Source organism: Empidonax traillii, unplaced genomic scaffold, assembly GCF_003031625.1.
Source record: "Empidonax traillii isolate 1590-97213 ecotype Southwest subspecies unplaced genomic scaffold, ASM303162v1 scaffold665:size397641, whole genome shotgun sequence".
In the NCBI taxonomy this organism is placed as follows: domain Eukaryota; kingdom Metazoa; phylum Chordata; class Aves; order Passeriformes; family Tyrannidae; genus Empidonax; species Empidonax traillii.
In genome coordinates this window covers 28,391-48,857 of record NW_020955858.1, presented here as the reverse complement: position 1 = coordinate 48,857, position 20,467 = coordinate 28,391, and the positions used below count along the sequence as shown (strand labels likewise).

The following is a 20,467-nucleotide window of genomic DNA, read 5'->3' as shown; positions in this document are numbered from 1 at the left end:
TCAGCCTGTTTTTCTGAAGTCTGAGAAAAATAATGCTTGCTGTTTGTTATGTTTTCATATGCAATGTCACTGGGTTGGCCTCCAGTTGACCACTGAAAGCTGAAGCCACCTCACAGCAGATTCTACAGTGACATATAGTGAAGAGACAGTCTCTCTCCTAAAGGCTATGCAGTCTGGAAAGTGCTTTCAGAGTTGATGTGGGCTACATAACAGTGCCAAGTATCACTATTTTGAACTACACCCCCATTTTATAAAGCTTACTGATGTGCATATATATTTATATGAAAAATACTTTTTATCTTGCCTGTTCAACCCTTACCTAAGTGCCTATCAAATATGAACATATTCACTAGAAAACCTAGAAAACATGAGGTTTTGTTATAAGAACAACCATGACAACAACAAAACTCATAGAAACCATCAGTATAATGTCTCCCATTTCCCTGTATCTCCTGTTGATGTTTTCAGAGGAAAAACTGGCCTAAACATTTCCAGCAGATTTTTCACAGTTCTCTCCTGGATTTAATCTCATACAATCACAGAGTCATAGAATGGTTTGGGTGGGAAGGGACTTCAAGATCATCTAGTTGCAAACCCTTTCCATTAGACCAGGTTGCTCAGAGCCCCATCCAGCTTGGCCTTGAACACTTCCAGGGATGAGGTAGCCACAGCTTCTCTGGGAAACCTATGCCAGTGACTCACCATCCTCACAGTAAAGATTTCTAATATCTTCAGATATCTAAAAATATCTAATCTAAATCCACCCTCTTTCAGTTTAAAGCCACTCACCACTGTCCTATCACTCCATGCTCTTGTCTAAAGTCCCTCTCCAACTCTCTTGTATCCTGACTCAGGAAGGAGTTTTTTTGTATGTGTGGCATTGCTACAACTCTAGAGCAAGGCCAAATGATATGTTCCAATCCAAATAGTTTTAATCATGATACAGAGGGGAAGGAGTCCACCTCTGGAAAGGATGGCTTTGTGTCATTTTGGGTCAGATCCTCCTCACTGGAATTCCAAGTCCAAACATCTGAGACACTGCAGAGGTAAGAAGGGATGGAATTCAGCCCCTCACAAGGATCTGAATTTTGAAAGTCAGGTCTATCTCCAACATAATCCTCTGACTATCAAGGGGTTGTTGTGGAAATGTGAGCAGAGTCACAAAGCTTATATCATAAAAGCTTTAGCACACAACATGCTACCTTATGGCCAAATATCTAGCAAGCAAGGTTTGGGAAGCCATCAGAACCAGTCAGCAGATGAGATGCATCAGGAAAGACCTAAAAAAGGTGCCAAAAGCCTGTTTTGAGGATCATGGCAAAATTCTGTATTATCTGTGTCTTTGAAGACTTGGATGTGAGATCTCACCTGAACAAGAACTAATCCTCCTCAAGAATGACTGCATTTCCAAGAAACCAGAAATGCAATCCAGGAGTCTCTCTTCACGCATGATATGTCATCTTCTGTCCCCCAAAAGTGCAAAACAAGGACTTATTTGCAGTCCTTGCATGGAGGAATAATGTCCTACTGAAGCCAATGGTGGCACCATCCTTAACAACAGCCAAATTCCACAGATTAGCCATCTGAAGTTAATTAAATTTATTCAAATATCAGAAAAAAAATCCTCAGAATTTTGGCTCAGCCTGGTTCTGATTTTATCCAAACCAAATTCCCATCATTAAAAAGGTCTTCTGAATTGAATCCTAGAAATAAGTTACACATCATACACCTGTATCTATTCAACAAGGTGTAAAAATGCTCTCCAACACATTGGTCACTTGAAATGGATCCTCTATAGATAGTGCAGGAAGAGGAATAAATCAACAGCAGCAAAGCACAATCCTCGCCAAGGAGAGGTGAATATACAACAGAAGAACTCATGTATTCAGTTTACCTTTGGTGTGGGTGTGGGCGACTGGCCAAATGTGCTGGATGCATAGCCACAGAGAAACTACATGAAGCACAGGTAAAAAAACACAAAACAGAGACAGAGAAGAGCAAATAGTGAAAAGGAGGAATAACTGAAATGGGAGCCTGACATTTTTAGTCTTGGAGGTCCATCTGTATTATATATCTTACGGTCATAATGCATTAATTCTTAGATTTTTGCCCCTCCTAGCTTTTCCTCATCATCTCCATGTTTGCATTCCTGAAGCTAAGGGAACTGCCACTGTCCAGCTCTTGCTTCTTGGAAACAATTCTTGTGTGACTTTTAACCTCACTCGATATCCATCCAAATTCAGCAATCCCCACTGTTCTCCCTCACACACCTCTGTTCGCAATACACAACAGTTGGGAAGGTGCCAGGGACAAAACAATTTTCCACAAAACTTTTAAAGAAATCCCTCTCTTCCTCCCTAATTTTAATCCAACAAATCAGTTATTTTCAACAGAATTTAAATGCTTGCCAAAGGGAAAGCTCCAAATTTCTTTTTTTTTTCCCCCCTTTACTGGGTTCCATCCTCCACTGCTTATTCTACCTGTTCCCTGAACAAGCAGCGCTGCCAGACTATACCACCTGGTTCCTCAGAGGAATGGTGTACAACTCCCACTGAATTAATCATTTCACCTGTCACTGCTCAAAGCAATGTTCCAGTTCAGCAAATACATGCAGATAGACCTTCTCTGTGATGGCCAAGCATAATTAGGCTTCACAGCCCCATGTGCTCCAGAAATGCCCAGTTCACCATACAGGTTTCATTGTGCACAAATATTAGGTCTTTCAGGGACCAAATAGTTACTACAGTATTCAATTATATACTCCTGACTGATTTTCAAATTTCTCTATCTGTGGCTTTCTCAAGTTTCTGGCATATAAGGATCCCATTTGAAAGATCTAAAGCAAAGCAGATATGGACTTGCTTTTCACTGACTCATAAAATCCTACAGGCTCATCAATAAGCTCCCGAGGACCAAAGTTTGGAAGCTGTTGAGCAAAATGCCTCAAGATTTAATTTAGCCCATAGCAGAGCACGCATTTGTGCCTTTTTAAGGGAAGATGTTAGATATGAATGACCTAGCCTGAGCGTCTCCAGAAAGTTTCTCCATAGATTACCTCACTGATTCTCAGTGAAGGCTTGCACACTTCCAAGATGTCCCAAGGACACTTTGCCCCAACTCTTTGCTACGTGCACTCAATTTCCCTGACCCAGGTTCACCTGTTGCTTCTTTTGAGGCATGTGTCCTAAGAAAGGGGCTGCAAACTTTACTGAATTTTGGTGGGAAGCAATGGCAAAATCATCTCAAGCCCCATGCTGATCTTGCTTATCTGAGAACTTTTGTGTGGTGATATTTAGGAAATTAGTGTTCTCTAGGTTCACACTAACATGTGCATGACATGGGGAGCTGGTACACAATATTTGTTCCTCTTCCATGATAGCGAGGTTAAAAATCTCTCATTCAAAAAAGGAAAACAGAGACCATTAAAGTATCAAAGCACAGAGATCACCACTCAGGACAGATTCTGAAGATAAGTAATGGAACTATTAAAAAAAAGTGCTCAGATGCTTTAAAAGATCTCAGTTCTCAGATCCTAGACAACATCCAGGTGAACTTCTCAACTTGGCTATTATTTACTTCCAGTATCTTTTAAAGATGCTTGGGTAGGTGTCGCCGTGAAGGAGTCTGCATGACTGTAAACTCTCTCATGGATTCCCCAGAGTACATCTCTGCTCTGTCTAAAGAAGCAAGAAATCTTTTCCAAGGTGAACTGCAAAGCTTGCACCAAAAATTAAAAGCAGAGAGGAATAAGCAATAAAAAGCAAAGTAAGCAGCAGCACTGATGCTAAGGGAGTTAGTGTCTACTTCCACAGGAGTATCCACTTTTGAGTGTAGCTCTGAACCCACCAGGAGTGTCAGGCCAATTAGTAGTTTAATCAGGCCTGAAAAATGTTATCTTATTCCTAATTAAGTAAAAAAGATAAGGATCATTGATTTCAGTAGGAACAAAACTGAATGGCTAAAGGTTTCAATCAAGGCTTGCAAAAGAGCATGTAACATATTTAAATAAATGTCTTGGAAATGTAAACATTTCTTTCCCTTAGCAGTAAAGGAATTCAGCACTTAAAACTGTTTGGCACTCCTGAAAGTCTCTAAGTCCCTTGGTCCATCAGTGGCATTGGCTGGCATTTGGAAATGGGACTCCAACTTCTAAAAAATGTCATTGCTTTGAAAAATGTTATGTCCACAACCTCTGCAGTCCCATGGCTTCACCTAGGGAAAGACTGGGGGATTTGGCCATAGTGACTGATCTGTCAGTCAGATTCTGCAAGGCTGATATTTTAAAAAGTCTATACTTAAATTCTGGGAGCAGGAATGATGATGTCTTTGTGGGGAGACACAGATGTTCAACTTACTCAAGAAAACATCATATACTTAAGTTATTAATGGTGAAATAGCCACTAATCTCAACATTTAAGCTGGTAATCCAGTAATAAATGCTCAAATGGGGTGGGAAGGGTTAAAACAATAACTGTACCTTTCTCTAAAGCTTCAGCCAACACACAGTCTTTTCTCACACTGATCATGGAGTAAGAACCTACCCTCCTAGAGGTCTGGGATGGGGAAAGGGGTGCTTTAAAGTTTGCCTTTCATAAATGGTGTTCCATCTCTCTGCTGCTGTAACAGTAAAACACAACTGTTGACTGGTCTCTCCCAGTCCTACTGCAGTGCTTAATGGCCAGCAGGATTATCCCTTTGTTCTGCTCTGCTTTACAAGTATTTGGTTTTTACTTAGAATCACAAAATGATTTGCGTTGGAAGGGATCTGAAAGACCATCTCGTTCCAAGGCCCCATACCACTAGACCAGGTTACTCAGAGCCCCATCCAACCTGGCCTTGAACATTTCCAGGGGTGGAGCAGCCACATCTTCTCTGGGCAACTTGTGCCAGTATATAATCACTATCACAGGAAAGAATGTCTTCCTAATACCTAATCTAAACCTGACCTCTTTCAGTTTATTTCTCACTCTATTATACACAGATCTGGATGACCCAGCTGGAAGGGACAGCTTCTCTCAGATTTCTACAATCACAAACCTAATAATTCCAATCCCTACACAATTCGGAGAGGAGCAATCACAGCAAAATAGTAATATCTGGCAAACCGAATGCAGTGAACTGGGGGTGTGAGCACGGATATACCCATGGCACTGCATTAACACTTTCTGATGGCTCACACTAACAGGTTTGAAAGATCCCCGGCAGCATCAGAGCTGTATGCCTCTGCAAATGTTCCACCCCTTCCAGGAACACCCCTCCTTGTGAATAAAGATCTTCTCCTCCCTGCATTACCATTGCCACATCTGCTTGGAAGATCTGCTTGATGAATTTGTTTTTTGAGGAATGCACCAGCTGAATGATGTCTCCATGCAGCGTGTCCCTGTTTTTCTCCAAGAAACCTAGGGAAATAATGGGACAACACATAGATGACACAGTGCAACACGGGCAGTATGTGAGCTGCAAGCAGCTTCTGGGTTGCTGGACTACTGGATGTTCTTGGAGGTAATGAAAGCAATGCGTGGGCAGAGAGAGAGGGACTATGGGAAGGAAGACAGAGGCGCATCCTGAGACTGGAGCAAAGATGCATGTGGTGCAAAGCACTGCCATTCTGTCACAGGCACATATGAATGAAACAGCACCAAACTCTGCAGCTCATGGACACAGCTGGAGGGTCAAGTCATTGCAGCCAGAAAAGGAATACACTGACACTGCTATGGACTACAACCCCGCTCTGCTCCAACACAGCAGTAGCTCATCTGCCCCTGAGCATCCCCTTACACCCTGCAGTGCACCAGGAACTGCCCCGTACCTTTTGTTTCGTAGTAAACAATTCCAGCGAAGTGGTTAATGCCAAACTGGGTTTCATAGTTATTCTTCGGAGGAATATAGTTGGTGTTAAGCTTGTGCTGCGAGTTCAGCTTGTGCAACATGGTGGCATCTGTACCCTGTGCATGCAGGAAAAGATCTGACATTTAATCAAGTTTATTCCCATTCAAATAATTTTCCAATCAATAGCCCTTTTCTTTTTTGTCTCGGGCTACAATGTGTATTTATTTTGAGAAGAGATGTATTGGAGAGGGTATCTCGTGCAAAAATTACAAAAATTGATTAAATACCATTGGTATGTTTTGCTATTTTCAAGACAGTGCTCCAAAAGGAGTATATTTAACATTATTTTCTCTTAAACGTTGTCAATAGACATTCTCGAGCCTCTTGCAGGCACATTTTTCCATCAGAAACACTTCTTTTAGCATGGTTGTGATACTCATGGAAGAAAATGTAAGAGAGCAATAAAAACTATAAATAGGCAACCCACTGGGGAATGTGTTTGGGGATGAGCAGATTTCTTGTAGGGTGCTAGCATGCAAGTACAAAGGGGATAAAAACAGAGTCGCTGGCAGCAAAGCTGAGCCCAAAACACACCTTGGGGAACTTGCTCTCCTCGTCAATGAGGGAGATGATGTTCATGGGCTTGATGGCAATCATGTCCAAGGCATCTTGGTTATCGGTGAACTCAATGTGCTGCCAGTTGATGTTCTCTAGGTTGTACTCCTCCTGCTCTAGTTTGAAGACGTGGCGCACAAAGAACTGCTGCAGGTTTTCATTTGCAAAGTTAATGCACAGCTGCTCAAAACTGTGAAGGAAAGGTCAAGAAAAGGACACTTTAGATCCACCATGATTTATTTTTCTGTGTCCCTCTCCATGCTTGGAGCAACTCTCAGACCTTGTCAACTACTCAGTAAGTGCTTTTGGCTTAGAATTCCTATATTGGTTCAGACAATCAGTTTTTCTTCCCCAAAACAATGTTTTAGCCATTAAATGTGTGTGGTCTAAACCAGTTTAGCAAATACACTGTCTGCTGAAAGTGATTAGCTCTGATAATTTCTCATATAGGAAAAGGCTTGGTCCAGCCCGGTCCAGTTCACTTCAAGAGAGGTGAAAGGACTAGCAGACCTTGAGCATGGGATGGTGAAGGAGGGTTAAGACCTGGTTTTCCTTTTGCAGGCTTCATACCTGTTCACAGTGAAGTTCTCAAAACCAAAGATGTCAAGAAGGCCAATGGATCTCCTGATACTTTTGAGTTCCTGGGAAGGAGGTCTGTAAATTGCAGCGTTGATCTTCTCCACAATCCACACAAAAAGTCTCCCATAAATTCCCTGCAACATCCCAAAGATGTTCACTGAGACAGTTCAGCAGTTTGCCCTGCTAGTCTGTGGCACCACTTCACCCGTGACGGCACAGGTTCCCCTAAAGCATGGCCAACAACTGGACAGTCCCTGAGGACATGCTCACCAACATTTGTGCCAGACTCTTGGCATGGTTTAAAGCTTCAAGAACCATTATGTAGATCAAGGAAAACAGACCTGAAAGCCTAGATAAAAGACAACTGTAAGCAAAAGAACAAATCTGGATAGTTGAAAATTTTGGATCTATGGGGTCTCTGTGAAGCCAAACAGTACTTTCCTCGGTTTCTACACATTTCTCTCTACAGATCAGCAGAGCCATGTGACACTGCCAGCCAAGCCAAGGACATCTTGCCTGGACAAGTCCCCACTCAGTGGGCACTTGTCTCAGTGCTCACTGAGACACTGAGCACTGGCTGAACAGTCTGATGATTTAATTAAACAGCTATTGCTGCTTCAGTAATTCCAGAACTCCATGTTTTAAACTGTTACTAATTTCTACTGTATAAGCTATAGCAGTGCTACCATGAGGGGAGCCTGATTCAAAGGCCCATCACCACTAGAGAAGTCAATGCCAGGATTTGCAGACTAGTTAGCTATCAAACCAGCTAGCTTGATCTACCAATTCCCCACAGACAGAGTGTGGACCCAAGCTGGCCAAAAAAATGCCACCAATGCTTGTCTTTCAATTTTACGTGAGGCTGTAAACAGCACAGCATCCACATCCACCCCATCAACCTTTATCACTCCAAAGCCTCAGGTGATGCTCTAAGTGCTCTGACGGCTCCTGAACTGCTCTACCCCTGTTCCTGTGACATTCAGCTTTTTTGCTCCTGCAGACATGCCCAAATCCTGAAATTCAGGTATGAGTGTTACAGGTGTTGATAGAGCTGCTCTGATTTATAGCAGCTGAGTATCAAATCCTAGGGGTCTAGCTGTGAAGTCTTCCTGAAGTTGAGGCAAAGTCATTTCAGAATGCTGGCTCCTCCTGTAGGTCACCTTTGAGTACAGACAATCTCAAGACCAGATTGCAAATTTGTTGAAGATGAGGCTACCTAGTCTCCTACCATTTCATCTCTTTGTTCATCCCAATTAGAGCATGGTTTCAAGGCCATCTGCTGATCTGAGCTCACACCTGCATCAAGCAAGATACTTTTCCCATGCAGTGGGTGTTCCAGTCTCAAAAGTGGCAGATTTCTTCAGCTTATCAACAGAGGCAAAAGGGAATTCCCTAAGACTTACCTTTACAAAAGCGTCCCTCACATCCAGCGCTTGTTCCATGCTGAGAGGGGTGGAGACGGTCTCACCCCTGGTGATTATAGTCCGGCTGGTAAGGCAGTTCATCACGTCCTGAGGTTCAACCTGACAGAGACAACATCAAACAGAGCTGCTGACTTTATGACACAAGGCATCCTTACAATGGCCTGGACTACTGTCCTGATTAGGCATGGACAGAGAGGAATAGTGCAGCCCCCCACAGCTGGAGGTATATGACTGTTCTTAGCTGTACAGGGGAAGTATCTCAAACAATGACACAGACATTTTCAGAGAGAATAATTAACATTTTTATACTATCTTTTAATATGAAAAGTGTTCTTGTGATTTACTATTAGATATTAATAGTAAATTGGTGTGGTAAGTAAACAGTAAATAGTAATAGTGGGAATAGTAAACAGAGGTGTGGAAAGGGAAGATGAGAAAGCAAAGCCTGCAAAACTGTATGCTATCAGTATGGATTCAGCTTTGCATCCCCTTGACCCCTTTTCATACTGCTCAGATGAGGTCAGGGAAATGTCCACTCTGTAAGGTATATGAAAGCAGCCTGCAGAGAGCTGTGAATCACACTCTGAGACCAGCAGTGCATATGGAGATGAGATGATATCCCCGAGGCAGCCCTGTTACCTCTTGGGGAGGCCACTGAAGAATGTTCCAACCTCTGCATGGGTGGTTTGGCTGAGGGTCATCTCACCTCACTTCAGATCCACAGAGTATAAATGATATCTCTGTCTCAGCTACTGTTATGAACTTTCTTTACATCAATAAGGGAAACACACTGTTTTAGGGACTGAGGTATTCTGGATGTCCTTTTAAGAATGATGTGCCACCAGGGGGTCTTTTTCTTTCCATTGTTATGAAGGGGAGCTCAGATCACAATAAAATGAAATCATAGGACAGTTTGGGTTGTAAGGACCTTTAAAGATCATCTAGTTGCAAACCCCCTGCCATGAGCAGCAACACATTCCACTAGACCAGGCTGATCAAAGCCCCACCCAGTGTGACTCTAAACATTTCCAGGGACTGGGCACCCACAAATTCTCTGGGCAACCTGTTCCAGTGCCTCACCACCCTCACAATAAAGAATTTCTTCTTAATATCTAATTTGAACCTGCCCTTCTTCAGCTTAAAGCCATGCTCCCTTGTCCTATCACTCCATGCCCTTGTCAAAAGTCCCTCTCCAGCTCTTCTGTAGCCACTTTAGGTACTGGAAGGGGCTCTAAGGTCTCCCTGGAATCTTCTTTTGTCCAGACTGAATAGCTCTGATTCTCTCAGCCTATCTCCACAGCAGAGGTGCTCCAGCTCTCTGAGCATCTTTGTGGTCTCCTCTGGACGCTCAGCTCAGGTAGAGACATCCGCCTTCACTGCTGCCAGAGCAAGGCACAGTATGGCTTACTCAGGCCTCTTCAGCCTCGTGGTGCAAGGAGAGGCTGGCTCAGATGAAGCTTTGCCGCAGTACTAGAAACATGGGATCAAGTCAGAAAGGGGACAGCAGCATTGCAGAGCCACTGACCTCCAGCAACGATGCCGCAGTGATTAGCGATGCTGACTGAACAACCTCGCAGGCATCCAGGTTGTCATAGGTCCGAGCTGGGGAAAGAAAAGCAGAGGGAAAGCCATTAGCAAGGGATATGTCTCTGCAGAAAGTGGATGGGGTGAGGAAAAGGGTCTTTCTCCACTGCCTCTGTGGGATGTCCAGGCAAAATCTGGCCATCAGAAGGCAGAAGAAAGTTCACGCAGCTGCTGCAGCCCTGCTGCTGGCAGGACCTGTACTCTGCTCTGCCAGACACCCTAAATGACTGACAGGGTAGAAATGCTTCTAGCATCTTAATGCTTTAAGTTTCTGTCTTTTAAAGAGGCTTTTAAAATCACTATGTCATTTCTGACAGCAGAGCTGTTTGGTACCTTTACAAAGCCATATCCAATCATACAGGAACCTGTCAAACACTTCATTAATCTCTTCTTGTAAAACCTGAGTTTAGTGAATGGCCTGTGGCCATATTCAGCCCCAATACATTCAGAAAAGGTGGATGTCACTGAGCATACTGCAGCCTGGCAGCCCTGCTGTGGGCAGGTGGAATTATTTCTCCTTTCTTTTCCTTACACACCACAGTAAGAACCTGAGTCCCTGGCATGGCACCATGGCAGGTGTTCTGGATATAGCCCTCCATCTCCAAGCTTGGCTCCCTCTCAGCATGCAGAACAGAAACAGGAGCAGTGCGCTGGACCATGTTTGTACATTTTGTCCTTTTACCTTCATACTGCAGGTTGCCCATGTGCAGGATGGCAGCCAGCAGCTTGGAGATCTCCCAGTTCTCTGTGTCCGTGAACATGAGGACCTTCATAGCAGAGCGAATGTTGGCATACTCCTTGCTATCATCTCTGCCATCACAGGTTGTGCAGTTACCCTGGGGAGGCAAAGAGGGCTCACAGTGCATGGGCCAAAGCAAGAGAACATCAGGGTGTAACTGTAAGCTATTCAGGTCTTCCCCCTAAACCAGCAGACAGTTTGTTTAAGGCATGATGTCAAACTTGTGGATATGACTCAGCCCTTTGTTCTTCTCTACGATTCAGTGCTCAGCTTTGTGACCAATGCTTACCTTGTTGTCCCCAGCTACCCTCAGCAATCAGCAGAGGAGAAAAAGCTCCCTGAGATGGGGATAAAGAGCTGGAGGCTTCCACCAATCCAACTACAAAGCCGTGTTCCAGCCTTGGTGCTGATGTGCCTTAATTACACCTGCTTCTATCAGCTCCTCTGAACACCAACATGGTATATAGGGAATGGGGCTGGAGATCACTGGCTGAGTTGGACACTTGGGGCGCATACAGCTCAGCCCCATGTGCTGCTGAGAATGTACCATCCAGCCAGGCACTCCTCCCTGTCCATCACTGCTGTAAGAGCATCAGGTTGTACCTAACACCCTCATTATTTCCAAACAAATGGCCTGGGCACCATACACCAAAACCATCCAAGCTTGTGTCCTGCTCCACAGGAAATGTGGAAATAGCCACGTCTAGACACAGGGGTGAAGGGTTTGCACTAAAACTGTGAGGCTTGTGGTGGTGGGACAAAGAAGTCCCTCAAACCCTAAGGGTGGCTAAGTCTCAGGAAGGTCAGAACCAGAAGAGCAGCTCTTGGCTGCAGAAGCACCTCTCTTCTTCATCCCTTGCTAACAACCTTTTACCACAACACACCACTGAACCTCTGTTTCGCTGTGCTCTCACCATTGCAAGGTAGTTGTAGTCTGTGGCTTTCCCAAGGCCCAGCTTCTTCTTCTGCTCCATCGACATTCCCCTCAGCATGCAGTAGAACACATGGTAATTCCTCTCATCCTGGGCCTGCAGGGGAAGAGCAAGAGTCAGCTCTGTGAGGAGAACGGCACCACAAAGGTCAGCTGACAGAGTGACAGCTCCTGCACCTTGGGGGTGTATCACCTTACCTGTCTGCAGACCCGGGACTTCTCCAGCAGGTACTGCTCAATCTTCGCCCCCTCGATGGCTCCCCTCTTGTTGAAATGGATGTCGATGTACTTCCCAAATCGGCTGGAATTGTCATTACGGATGGTCTTTGCGTTCCCAAAAGCTGCAAGGAAGAATTGTTACAGGTTAGAGAGGATTTGATGCAGGAAGGACCAAGGATCTGGTCTAGTGGGAAAAAAAAAATAAATCAAAAGAGTGAGTCTGAGAAGGTAAAAAACAGTCCCAAAGCTTTCCCTTAAGTTCGGCTGGATCAATTTCATCTTGGTGTGGGGCAACAAGATATATCTCATATAACTGTCCTCAAAAACACAGAGAAGAGCACAGAGAAAAAAGCTTGGAAATGAGATGACCTTATCCAGGAAGAAGGGCTAGGCAGCAGGATTTTGGCAGCAGCTGATGAAATACAAGAGAGTGAGCAAAACCGGCTGCAGTGTGCAAGGTGATGCTGTGCAGGAAATGACAGGGCTGCTGGTGAGTGATCTGGTGACTGAGAGGGAAAGAAAACAGCTCATCCAAAGGGGAAACACAGAGGACTAAGCTGACCTCCAGCTGGAGATCTCTCCCTGCAAACAGACTGTGCACTGAAAGGTACCCATGTCTGTCCTCTGCTGAGTTTGGATGAGTGCCCTGGCCAGCACATCCTAGAGTTTATGCTCCAGGGTTTCTGGCAGGTGATGGAAGTGCATTTGAAATATAGAGCTTCTCTTCCCTGCATCCTAAGTGCATATTCAAAAACGCCCTGTGTGCATATCATGCACCACGACACTTTCCCACAGGTGTCAGGCAGCCCTGTAGTGCCCCTGAGAGCCTTGTTGCATCTTGATTCCATGATGAAGGAAGCTCCAACAGAGTACACAGGAGGAAAACTCAATCCCTTTGTCTGCTGCGCTAACATTATGCATGAAAAGCAGTTAGAATATTCACATTTCTATTAATTCCTAGAGAGTTATTTACCAAGCAGTGGAGGTAAAAATCACAGAATGGTTTGGGGTTGGAAGTGACCTTTAAGATCATCTAGTTCCAGACCCTCTGCCGTGGGAAGGGATGCCTTCCACTAGACCAGGTTGATCAAACTCCTATCCTTAAAGAACAACACAAATGTTATTATTTAAGGAAAATGTGATTTTTCTGTATAAGCAAAAGAGGTCCATCTGGCATCATGTTGGGGCAAGAGGGTCAGATCACCCATGTAATTTACAGACATCCAATTAAAATAGTGGGGTTGATCACAGTAACAGCTTGCCAATGATCCTATTAGGGCCACAAGCTGATTCTCATTATCTGGTTCTTTCCTGAACTGCCTCTATTTCTTTTTCTACATTCTGCTGTCATTCACTGATCTTGGAAAAAAAAAAAAAGTGGGGTTTGCTATTGTGTATGGCCAGCACAAGGTGTTGTGCAGCTCTGGTCCCATTAAACTGATGTTTTATGGAACCATCAAAGAATACAAACAGTATTTTTGCAACTATGACCAAATAAAGTAAGTAATTAGTTAGCTGAATGCAGCAGTGACAGGATGTTGGTGCTCTGCATGCAGCAATTCCAGCACTGGAAGAGGTGGTAAGATTTTCCAAAAGAGCTTTGACTGAACATCAAGTACTCAAAAAAATATTGATCAGCATTTTTGAAATCTAGACTACACAGAGAACTGGGTATAATTCAGGTGGTTTTTTTTTTTTTTTTATTTTTGGGGGGGAATAAAGTACTGTTTTAAGTGAAAAAATCACGTTTGTTTTTTTTTTTTTTCTTTTCAATTTTAAGTAAGAAAACAATTGAAAAAACCAATCTGGTCAGCTGAAATGCTTTGCTTTCAACAACAGTTGTCAAAATATTAATGGAAAATTTGACATCCCAAATCAGAGAATAATAGTCTCGTGAAAAATAAATTCAGATGGAAAGAAACTGAATATACTGTCTATCAAAAGCATATAGTATTGATTTTGACTTTTTAAATTTTTAGTTTTATCACTTTTTGAACTCCAAGTGTGGCATAAGTGACTTACATTTGGTCACATTTTGAGTTTCCTGAATCTGTTTTGTTTTCTTTTCTTTTTTTTTTTTTTTTTTTTTTTTTTTTTTTTTTTTTTTCCCAGCAAAAGAATGCCTCCATTATCTGAGGCCTTACCTTCCAAGATGGGATTTGCCTCCAGGACCTGCTGCTCAATCCAGGAATGCTGACCACTGATTGCTGCCAGGAACTGCAGAATCAGTTTTGTGCTTTCTGTCTTCCCTGCTCCGGATTCACCGCTGCAAAGACAACAGGAGGGGAGGCCAGTGAAAGCCATGTTGCATCCCTGCCGATGTCCCTCTCTCTGTCTCCAAAGGCACTGCTGTCTCTGTGTCTCTTTTGTTAGCAGAGGCAGGAGGAGACCACTAACGATGTGTTTCCAGCACCCCAAGGACTGGTTGTATGACAAATGGTAGGACATGGTACTAGACAGCTTCCAACCAAGATCCATATTTGCTTTCTGTTCCATTTGGCCCAAGCTGTTGCTTGGGTTTGAGTCTCCCCTACAAATGACATCATTCAATCAGCACTAAGAAGGTCATAAAGCAACTTTCAGGCAGTGCTTTTCCGGGTATGACCACTGGATCATGACCCTGTGGTTCATGGCCTAGGTGTTCCCATTGGATATCTTTGTCAAAAGAAGATGTCAAAATAAGGCAGATGTGAAATACAGCCTTTTACAGCATGCACTTCCACAGGTCCCCTACGCTTGTTCCAACAAGGAGAAGGTAGGAGAGGAGAAGCTTTTGAGGCTGGAATCAAGAGTTATTCCTCAAGGCTTTCTCTTCACTGAAAGATAACTTCAGTTATTTTGTGATGATACAAGAGGAAGGAACTTGTCAGAAATCTTTTGGTGTGAGTCTCTGACCTGTCTGATATATGGAGTAGCCAAAATAAGTGACTGAAATAGACCTTCCTGATGTTGAGTATCCAGCCCTGGCCCCATGGGTGAATTGTCTCACTTCTCAGTCCACTGGTACATTGAATTGACTCTCCCCTGGGCCCTACATGATGCTTTTTTAGACCTGCCAAACAATCCTTATGTAATGGCCTTTTCAGACTCATGTATCTGAAATACTACACGTAGGATGTTCCAGAGTTATGTTTTTTTATGCAATGAAACTTAAGGTAGGCATGCCTTGGAGAGGGGTGGTGCCCAAAAGCACAAAGACTGCCCGTGGGTTCAAAATTTGATAGTGCAGTGTTGGAGGGCTGAGGACATCCAATCTGGCTTATACCATCATTTGGGGCAGATACTGGAGAGAACTGTACCTGTAACTGTGGCTACACATTTCTTGGTGCCCAAAGTTGACTGGTCCAGAGTGGAGCTGAGCATGGAGACACCAGGTCAGCCATATGAATGACCACAGGTCCAGTGATCAAGCTTGTACCTGGCCCTTCCTTGTGCAAAAAAGTATAAATCTTTGCATCTTTGAAGTCTTCAGGAGTATTGAATTTAAATTTAAAAGGGGAGGTTACAGATGAATATGAGATCTATTGGATTCTAAGGGTAAATACCAAAGAACTGATAAAGCATCTTTACTAGGAACAGAATGACTGCAAAAACAGAGACCACCTCAGCACTGGGAAGACGCGGATGGAAGATCTTATTCAGTTTCTGATTCTATTTGATAGGCTGTTCCAAATCACCCACGCTGCACCTGCTCATCATCTGTTTTCAGGATATGCCCCATTTGGAAACTCACCAACTCACCTTATGATACAACACTGGTCCTTGTTGTTGCGCTGCATGTTGAAATAGCAGTTGTCAGCAATTGCGAAGATGTGTGGTGGCATCTCACCAATCTTTTTGTTGGTGTACAGGCGTATCTGCTCAGGTGAGTAGATGGGTAGAAGCTGGTAGGGGTTTACTGCCACCAGTATAGAACCAGTGTATGTCTGGAGGAGAAGCACATGAAAGTTTATGGGGACAGTGAGATTTATCTGAGAGACTTCAGCAGCTTGGATGAAGTGTGGATGGAGGCCAGAAAAATAATGGCTTTTTAAAAGCTGTATGAAATATGATGTTCAAGTCAGAGATGCTTGTGGGGTGGAGTCTGGAGCAAAACTGGAGCAAAAGTCCCAAACTATCTGAATCAGTTCATACTCAGCCCTACTCATGCACAGCTTGGACTCAAGCCTTAATTCATATTTTGGATGCTCCTCAGTTAAGGTTCATAGTCTCAAGTCAAGCTCACATTTACAAAAATATTGCCAGAGCCAGCACATATCCACGCACATCTACTGCATTGCACAAATTATGAGAAACTAGAGATGAAAAAGCAGGACCAGCTGGATCCAAACCATTCTGACAGATGCCTGTCTAACCTGCTTTTATCAATCTACAACAGCTGCTAGACTTCCCTCTGCAATACTTTCTTCTCTACTATCACTGCCTAATCAAAGCCCTCCATGTTTCAGGTTAAACCTTGCTCTGTGCATATGGATAGAGCTCACAAATTCTTGACATATCCCTTCTCAGGTATTTCTGAAATTTTGGAAATGGCCTTTGGTCCATTCCATGCTCTCTGTGGCACTTGAACGAGCAAAGCTGTCCTGAGCCTTGGGCAGCAAAATCCTTTCTAGTACCTTAATCTTTAATTTTTGCCCTTCCAGTAGCTGTTTCTCTCAAACCTCTCACCAAAGGACTTGTGACTTTTGTTATCTTGCTCAGATGCAGTGTTGAAGTTAGGAGGTTTGGCCACATCCCAAACTCAAGGCAGAGAATAACGATCTCCTTCCCCTATTTCATCTATCTAAAAGTTAGTGTCGAGAGCAGATGAGTCAACAGGCCTTCTTCACCTTGGGCTAACCAAGGGCCATGAGATGAAGGTTACTTTCACTCTGTGACTTCGGAGGAGCCAAGTCATCTTCTCTAGGTTAATTTTTGGCAACTAAAGCTACGAGATTAATCCCACCTTCCTTTCCTGGTGGAACCAACTGTGAAAGTGTCCGCAGTGCTGCATATATTTTTTTCAGGAAACAAAATAAGTAATTTCAACACTAAAATAATCCTTAGGGTTTTTTATCTGTGTGGCCTAGAATCAGTTAGACTCTGGCACAAAGCAGCAGAGTAGCACAGGCAAGGATGCTTTTAAAAGAGAAAAAATTATTTGTTTGCCACCATCTACACAACCAGCTTGCCACCCAGCAGCTCAGGCTTCCTGAAGGCAGCCAGTAGATGGCAATTGTGTCTCATAGTAGGGATGCTGAAAGGCATTAAGGACTCCTCACCTTCTAGTCTCAAGGCCAAAACAAGAGAGCAACTTCCTGTTAAATCCCAGGTGAGGTCTGACTTTACAGTGGTAACTGAGAAAGGGTATGTTACTCTTCTCTGTAGTGGGGGTTACATGCCAGTAAGGGAAAAGAGCTCCTTGAGCTCGAGAACAATGTTGTCACAAATCCAATGGGTAGAAATTGGCTGTGAAATCATGTAGACCGGACTTTAGAAGAAGACAGCGCTGAAAAAAGGGAGCACAGGAGTCCCAGCAAAGCCTTCAAAGGGGACAGAGCAGGTAACCTTAGCCCTCAGAGAAGGAGCGAGCTCAATTTCTGTATGGGATTATGATTTCAAGATCCCTAATGAAGATTCCTTTGAGCTCTGGCTGAGATACTTAGAAGACTGTTTTTTTCTTCATAATTAATTACCAGGTTAATTTTAGGGACATTTCTCATCTTCCTTGAGCCTCTTTTCAAAAAAGACTAACTCCTTGCAGAGATCTCTGAAATCCCTGCATTTCAGTCCCACTGGTCTGCTCTGCCCCGAATGCAGCCAGAGAGACTTTTAAAGGTGTTAACCATTAGTGACAGGAATGTTTTCTGGATGCTCTCACTGACCCTTCCCTTGTGATCCACAAAAAACTTTGTCAGCATGAACTCTTGTACTATTGCTTGTTTTTGTAGGTCATTCCTGGTTGATAAATACTCGCAATTTGCCCAGTTCTCACAGCTAACAGAATGCAAAACTTTGTCCACTCTGCTGATGAGGGGCTAAAGGGCACTTCCAAGGAAATATTATCTCCCTGGTTCCTATTGCTGGGTGATGGCAAAGCCCCTTTCTATTGGGAAAATAAAGCTTTACTGATAGCAGGGACTCTGTGGGAACTGACCACAGGAACCACATCCCAGAGCAAATTCATTACTGCCTGCATGACCTACATTTTAATTAGCCCCAAACAAATCCTTTCTGAGCCTGCTTCCCTCGCTACCCAGAACACCATGGCTGACTTCATCTGGATTGTTGTGGGGTTAAAGCTCTACCAAACGTTGCTGCATTTTGGCAGCCCTTAGAGAGCAGCAGCAGGCATTAGTTTCATCTCCAGATAAAGAGATTTAACCTTACTCATGAGTCCAAACTCCCCACCAGATTCTCCTGCTATTCAGCATAGTTCTCTTAGTGTATGCAAGCCAAACAGAAAGCAACGAGCCCTTGCTGAAGTTTATCTTACTTTGCTGCAGAATTTTCTTTCCTTCATGTTAAGGTCATTACTGAGAGGCTCTTAAACCTTTAACCACATTCACATGTTGGGGACCTTTCAGCTCTGAGAAGGTGTCACAACTTCACCATGAGCGCCAAGCTCTGCACCAAAGCGGATGATGCTGTCAGTGCATTTGTGAATCAGCAGCAATGATGGTGCAAAGTAAATGAAAAGGCCACAATGGTGAACAGAAAAAAGTGATCCAGTGCAAGGCATGCCAGTGATTGCAAATGACAGTGCCAAGAGTCATACTTACCCTCCCGCCGCAGTTTGTCTTATAAGTAAAATGTGAGGGAGGAGAAAAAGGGAAATTATACTTTATTAGAGCAGAACTACATCCTCCACAAAGCTAAGGACATGAGGAAACTAGAGGAACTGAAGTCCTACTGGAAAAGTCACCCTTGACTCAGCAGGCTCAGAAATCCTTTCAAGCAGTGAAACTTCACCATATTTAAGACAGAGAAAATTATACCACAGATTTAAACACCTCAGGAGACCGGGTGTTCCCTACCCACATGGCATCCATACGGTACTTTGACTTTGCAAAACTGCCATCAATATTTACCACATCCGACACATATCTACTCCTCCTAGTGCCATCACTCTTAAAAGGTGAGAGCTAAAGTTGGGTTCCTGAGCCTCCAACTACACACACGTAGACAGAGGTGGTTTACGTGCCTTTCTATCAGGAGAGTAGATACAGAACTCTGTAATTTTGAGAGTGTCATTCTGATTTTGAGATTACACTAATTGCTGTGCTGTGCCCAGGTTCTTGTGCTGGCACTCTAAAGCCATTAGTGGTGTGGAACAATCATAGTGCAGTAACCCGGAACCTCTGTGATGCAAATGTGGGACATGGCCATCCCTTAGGCAGTAGCTCTGCACACTGCACACTGGCACTGTCACCATGAGACCAGAAGAACTTGTAAAGAAACCAACATGTTCACTGAGTCACTTCAGCCCAAATCACCACCCACACTTGCCTCCAGGTTGGAAGCTGCCCTTTGCATCAGCCCTTATTAGTATGATGTTGCCAAACAACGCTTTGCCCGGTGCGTATTTGTGCTCATAACCTCCCTGCATGCCTGTGAATAGGTTGCTGAGGAAGCTCAGAGACAGAGCTTTTATGAAGGAGCTCAATGTATTCACAGGCAATCTGATATAGCACATATAAGATTATATTTGAGGATCTCTGGTCGCTTGCACTTGCCAGATGGCATGGGACACATGGACAGGAGAGACACATGGACACCACTGAATAAACATCCAACATGATCCAAACTTCCTCAGAGAGAGTGGTAGGAATCCACTTTGTGCCACTGCAGGGTGCCCACAAGCAGGAGAAAAAGGTGCAATGCTCAATGGATAAATACACATTCCCTGAATGAGCCAATCAGCTATAAATTATTGGCCATCTGTACTTCTTGGGTGGCATTCAGGTTGCTTGAATTCAGCTATCCGCGAAAGTACTACACCTAACCTTGAAGATGTATGTGCTCTGAGCTGGAGGAGGTTGGACTGTAGACCTCCAACCTAAAATTTCCTTCCAACATAAGCTCTACTATGATATCCAAGCTCCAGACATCTGTAAAGCAATCACTTCATCTGACAGGCACTTCTGTTCACATAGCTGAAAGGCAGACTTGTCTCTGTGGGCTCCACTGATATCTCTGGTGACTGCCATGGATGCTCAGTGCACACACAGGCACCACCTCAAGTATGAATTTGGGCTGCTAACTTGCTGTTTTATCATTATAAATGGTTCTGTCTCCCTAAAAATAGCTGCAGGGAGAAACTTACTAAATCTAATGTGTGAATAATTTTCTGGTCATGTTTCTTTTTTTCTAAACTGAAAATACAGGGGACTTAAACATCATTCACAACGAATAAGGTGCCTGAGTGAGAGATGAATTTGGGGGGTCTCTGTTCTCCTCCCACCTTTGGGGACTTAGGCGTGCTTTTTCAGCAGCTACGTCCTCTTCCTCTAGGATTGGACTCCATCTCTGAAAGGAGAGAGGGGTATCTTCTAGAGCTGGGACAAG

At 43.8% G+C, this 20,467-nt stretch overlaps 1 protein-coding gene across 3 annotated transcripts in view; it reads right to left on the bottom strand.

The window, feature by feature from the left end:
• The window catches only part of MYO7A (myosin VIIA), an 85,986-nt gene that overhangs the window by 40,086 nt on the left and 25,433 nt on the right, over positions 1 to 20,467 (bottom strand). Inside the window, exons 4-16 of one of the 3 annotated variants that reach the window (XM_027899396.1) lie at positions 18,682 to 18,699; positions 15,662 to 15,846; positions 14,065 to 14,186; positions 11,900 to 12,042; positions 11,685 to 11,798; positions 10,714 to 10,867; positions 9,973 to 10,049; positions 8,427 to 8,546; positions 7,015 to 7,157; positions 6,424 to 6,634; positions 5,810 to 5,945; positions 5,293 to 5,399; positions 1,895 to 1,951 (exon numbers count right to left, since the gene is read on the bottom strand). In XM_027899396.1, the coding sequence (XP_027755197.1) occupies positions 1,895 to 1,951; positions 5,293 to 5,399; positions 5,810 to 5,945; positions 6,424 to 6,634; positions 7,015 to 7,157; positions 8,427 to 8,546; positions 9,973 to 10,049; positions 10,714 to 10,867; positions 11,685 to 11,798; positions 11,900 to 12,042; positions 14,065 to 14,186; positions 15,662 to 15,846; positions 18,682 to 18,699 (1,587 nt within the window). The remainder of the gene's footprint in view (positions 1 to 1,894; positions 1,952 to 5,292; positions 5,400 to 5,809; positions 5,946 to 6,423; positions 6,635 to 7,014; positions 7,158 to 8,426; positions 8,547 to 9,972; positions 10,050 to 10,713; positions 10,868 to 11,684; positions 11,799 to 11,899; positions 12,043 to 14,064; positions 14,187 to 15,661; positions 15,847 to 18,681; positions 18,700 to 20,467) is intronic. The other 2 variants (XM_027899398.1, XM_027899399.1) reach the window with 2 other exon arrangements.